This window comes from Penicillium pulvis, assembly GCF_028828015.1.
Source record: "Penicillium pulvis strain IBT 33274 chromosome Unknown contig_1_segment0_segment0, whole genome shotgun sequence".
Lineage (NCBI taxonomy): Eukaryota > Fungi > Ascomycota > Eurotiomycetes > Eurotiales > Aspergillaceae > Penicillium > Penicillium pulvis.
In genome coordinates, this window is record NW_026643074.1 from 3567254 (window position 1) to 3571865 (window position 4612).

At 42.1% G+C, this 4612-nt stretch overlaps 1 protein-coding gene across 1 annotated transcript; it reads right to left on the reverse strand.

Annotated features, from left to right (window-relative positions):
* Positions 1–2037: 2037 nt before the first annotated feature.
* On the reverse strand, positions 2038–2651 carry N7503_004283 (uncharacterized protein; the record flags this gene model as incomplete). Its single annotated transcript, XM_057063830.1, has 3 exons — positions 2038–2124; positions 2175–2287; positions 2309–2651. Coding segments are annotated over 3 exons (543 nt in total), but the record flags the coding sequence as incomplete, so codon positions are not given.
* Positions 2652–4612: the final 1961 nt, after the last annotated feature.

Below are 4612 nucleotides of genomic sequence, written 5' to 3' on the forward strand. Positions count from 1 at the left end.
GACCGTGATCGACCAGCATTCCAATCTACTGCTACCGCGGCGCGCAAGTAGCGCGACCTATCCATGCTGGTATTTAATAAATCGAACACGCCTCAATATCTAAGTGCGGCCTATATAACGGCTTTCGAGTATACCACGAGACTATAGATAACAACAAGGCGTATTATATAGACGCTAGGCCGCCAGCCTTAAACCACTACTAGCCGCTCTAACGGCTAGAGGAGGTAGAGGGTAGCACCAAGAATATTGGCCATGACTATTTAACCAAACTCCACCACCAACAGTGAAACGCTTTAAGTTAGCGCTACTAGCGCATGCATAGTCGGCACTAACGATAGTAGGCCCAGTAACGCGCAATAATATGGGAATTTAATGCTTAACGCGGATAGCAGGGGATCACCAAACAGGAAGTCGAGTAGATTCCCGACCACAAATACCATAAAGGCACACAGATATCCAAGCTAGAGGCAGGGTTAGTTTAGGAACAGGAACACGATCGTAGGCAGAGTTACGGTCCAGATAAGGAATAGACCCCCCCCAAACTCTATCCTCTACCACTCTGCTCTATTTCCGCTCTAGAATATACCAAAAATACAAGAGAATAGGCTAGAAAGGCACCATAGGATGACACCTACACCAAAAAAGATCACCACTAGTGCGCCGATAATGGCGTCCTACGATAAGGGGAAATAGAAGAGAAGAAATTATAGCACAAAGAGGCAGAAGTATAAAAGACCAAAAGTGCTAGTAATAGCCCCCATAGCACAATCACGCCGGTTCTGACTATCGAAGCCAGGCATTATAAGAATGTCGAAGTCGTCGGTCTTTTCTTAGTACAGCCTATCGTCTAGATTAGGTTAGGCTTTTATAGCCAGACAAGTCGTGTCCAGAGGGACAAGCATCCCCTCCGGCCACAAAAATTGATTTTCCTCAAGAACTAAAGGGGCGTCGTTGAGCTAATACATTTTCTTAAGCTAGGCTAGACACACCGTCACAACCTACAAATAGGGCATTTCATTTAAATTAGTATCTTCCTCACAAATAATATATTTACGTCGTTAAACTACAACTAGCGCTATTCTAATCAAGGCAAGAAATCGCTCCAGTTATCCTTATGGCACTCATATATCTATCTCCCTAGTCTAGTACAGTCACAGGCTGCATTTGATTCAAATTCACGATATAGATGAGATTACGCAAATCGTCCGTGACATTGGCCAGCAGCAGGGCGAGAATGTGTACTTTCGGGCTTACTACGCTATTCTTAAACGACTACAGGAATTAACTAAGCAAACGTCCAATGATCTTCGTCGTCTTCACCAATCACCATTCATTAGCTCTTCTAACGAGGCATTTGCTCCTATCTACCACACCTTATGCGAGCTCCAGACCGCTGTTTTTGCCTTAACTGACCAGGCTTACAATACCCAGTCAGCCTATAAAGAGCTATGTCCGGTAGATCCATCATTTACCGCGCATCATATCTTCGAACCCGTGCGGAAGATACAAGCCAAAAGATAATCACTATTCATCGCTCTAAAACAAGAAAAGACTAGACTCGCAGCCTCAATTATTTGCTTGACTCTAAGCCAAGACGTAGGGGATGTACTATTTTACTTCCTCTGCTAAAGGTTCAAGCTATGGATTCTGTTCATTTACTATACAAAGTATAAAGATATAATATGTCTGAAACAAAAAGGCCTTAGATAGAAGCTACGACCGAGTAAACATTTTTTGCCGACGTGAACCTAAGTACAATATAGATATAAGCGAGTATGTCAATATCATCGGGGAAGTCTAACTCGCTGGACGGCTTCTTCTAGCCTACCACTTGCTGGAAAGGAAAGCTAGTGCGAAATGTTTTTTATTTCAATACATCATGTTACCATTCATGGTACACCTCGTTCTCTAGATGCCTTAAATACAGCAATAGAAGAGTTAGATTAGCCATACGAGAAACGCACTGATAGAGAACGTTACTGCTAACTATGTTATAGCAAACATACGTCCCCCAAGACTAGCCAAAGCACCAAAAGACTATAAAACACTTTTAATTCCAGCAGTCCAAAGCCCGTAAATGACTATCATTCCAATTATAGCAGTGGTAACCAAGAGCATCGAAAGCTAGAATAGTCAATAAGACTCTTAGATTCGTTGTTTCCAAGTTCGCATACCGTGGCAAAAATCGCCAGTAATTTATTCCCCCTGGAAAAGACCGCCTTTCGCACGCCAAGGATAACCACCAGGACCGTTAAGATAAAACCCAAAATGTACAGCCAGATGATTACTTAAGAAACATCCCGATAACCTACAAAAACTATCTGATTCAGGCCCGGAATGAAATCATTTATCTCTATAGACACCGAATCAAATATATTCACCAAGTCAAAAGAGAAACTTATGCTTAGATCAGAGCAATTCGTGACTAAGCCATTTTGGCCTTTACAATAGCCCCATAGACCAACCGAGTAATACTCGGGCAAATACGACTTCAATTTATCTATCAGGTCTTCCAATTCGCTGCTAACATGGCTAGCTACAGTACTCGCCGCTACAAACGCCTTAGCTATAGCAGTCCCCGCACTATGCCCCACGCTATTCACAACAGCACTCGCTTCTACGGTAACACTAGACCCATCCAGGTTACCAAGGCTAAGTAAACGGCGGATAGACAAACCATCTAAATTAGGAAAGTCCGTCAAGTTCACCTATTTCTTAATTAGTGGGATCAGGCAAATAAAGGACGTATCTTACCTTCATAAAATACAAATCAGCCGGAGCAGAGGATAAAGTATATCCAGTAAAGATAACAACGAGATATATCAAGACAGCGATTAATAGTGCCAGGGCCCCAACAACGATAATCTAGTCTAGTCTACTTCCTATAAGCGGTCTCATTTTATAGCAGAATATAACCATGTCTTACTATGTCTTACTATGGTGGAAATAATCGATCATAGAGTAGATTTTCTAAATAAAGCATAAGCTACTTATAAGATTATCTAGGAAGAGAACTACTGGGACGTGGAACAGCATAAAAGCTCGATTTTATTTGTAAGGGTTGCTCGTGTTATCCCTAGAGCCGAGTAGTAAGTGCGTTAATGGGTTTAAAGGGGTATAAAACCGCGGCTATTAAATATCGAGTCTGCTATACTACCATTCATGAGTTTAGGACCTTACACCGTGGTTTAAGCTATATCAGCTACCTTTTAGAGGGATGCATCCAACGTCCGGTGATATGTCGCTCTAGGCATCAAAAAAATGATAGAGACTTTGACTTAAGTACAGAATTTTGACGCCACTTTTCCATCGTCAGTCATCAAGGACAACTAAAGCTACCCTAGAAAGAATCCAGTAGCCAAAGCTATAGAATGTAGTTCTTGGTGCAGTTTTGGTATAAAGCACAAGGTCCGCAAACTCAATTATTCTTTGACTCTGGTATCGCCTTTCTCGTTTTACCCACTACAATAGTCCTCAGCCAGGCCTAAGTAGAAGCCTTAGAGGATAAACTATTTACATATCGTCAACGTTAATTTAAACTAGCCGCACGTGTGCATCTTTCCCATCTCACCTTTGAAGATAGATTTAGAGAAAGAATAAATAATTATTAGAATGTTCGCCGATTAGAACGCATCATAGAAATATAAGGATGCCAGCGCCTTATGAAGGACTACCACGTCCCGGTGCTAGTTCCTATGGCTAACTAGGGGCGCTATATGCGGTAACGGCTAGGAGACGATTTGATTCCTAGCTTAGATATAGACTTTGATTACCATCTACGGGCTTAAGACCACGAGAATTTAATTACCGCCGCCCGTAAAATCCTAGGGCTAACTAGTCAGTAGTGGATTATAGACGTCTATCTCACTAAGCAAGATGGTGCGTTTATTTAGTCTTTGATCTAATCGTCCTCCATAGCAATCCCGATTTCAGCTAATCTAACTCAATTAAAGAGAGTCGCGATGGTAGAACAATACAGGAAAAGCTTATCCGGGCACTAAAAGAACGGTTTCTAAATAATAATCGACCACCTAACGGGCTTATATACGAACGCATCCATCACTATGAGGGGCTTCCTAACGGGGTTTCAAATCGAATGGCCGCTAATGATTAGTGGGCCGCGCTGGAGACGGTTCCTAGGAGCAAAAAGCGAAAATACTTACAGCTATTTTTAAAGCACCCCACACTTCCTCGAAAACTAGACTCACTACTTATCATCACCAGTCTTTAGGAGGATATATAAATCGGGCTACTACACAAAGTGGTTGCCATGCGCTATGATAAGGTAAGTGTTTTCACTCTAAAACTGACTTTACACACTAATCTCAGACGTACCGTCAGCCAATCGGATGCTACTAGGATTTTATCCTAAGTATATTCCTTAGGCTAGTTAGAGGAAGGCACGAGCTTCTGCCTCTAATCAATAGGGTCACGGTACATTTACTTCAATCCCGTGCGCCAAAGGTTTCCTGGCGGGACCTTAAATTTTTAGAGAAGCAGATAATAAGTAGTAAGCTTTTTCGCGGCATTCCAGATAAGCAGCGACTTAAGATCTAGGAGCAATTAAAGGGAATTGACTTCCCAATTCCGACTCTAGCTACGTTCTTTAGGG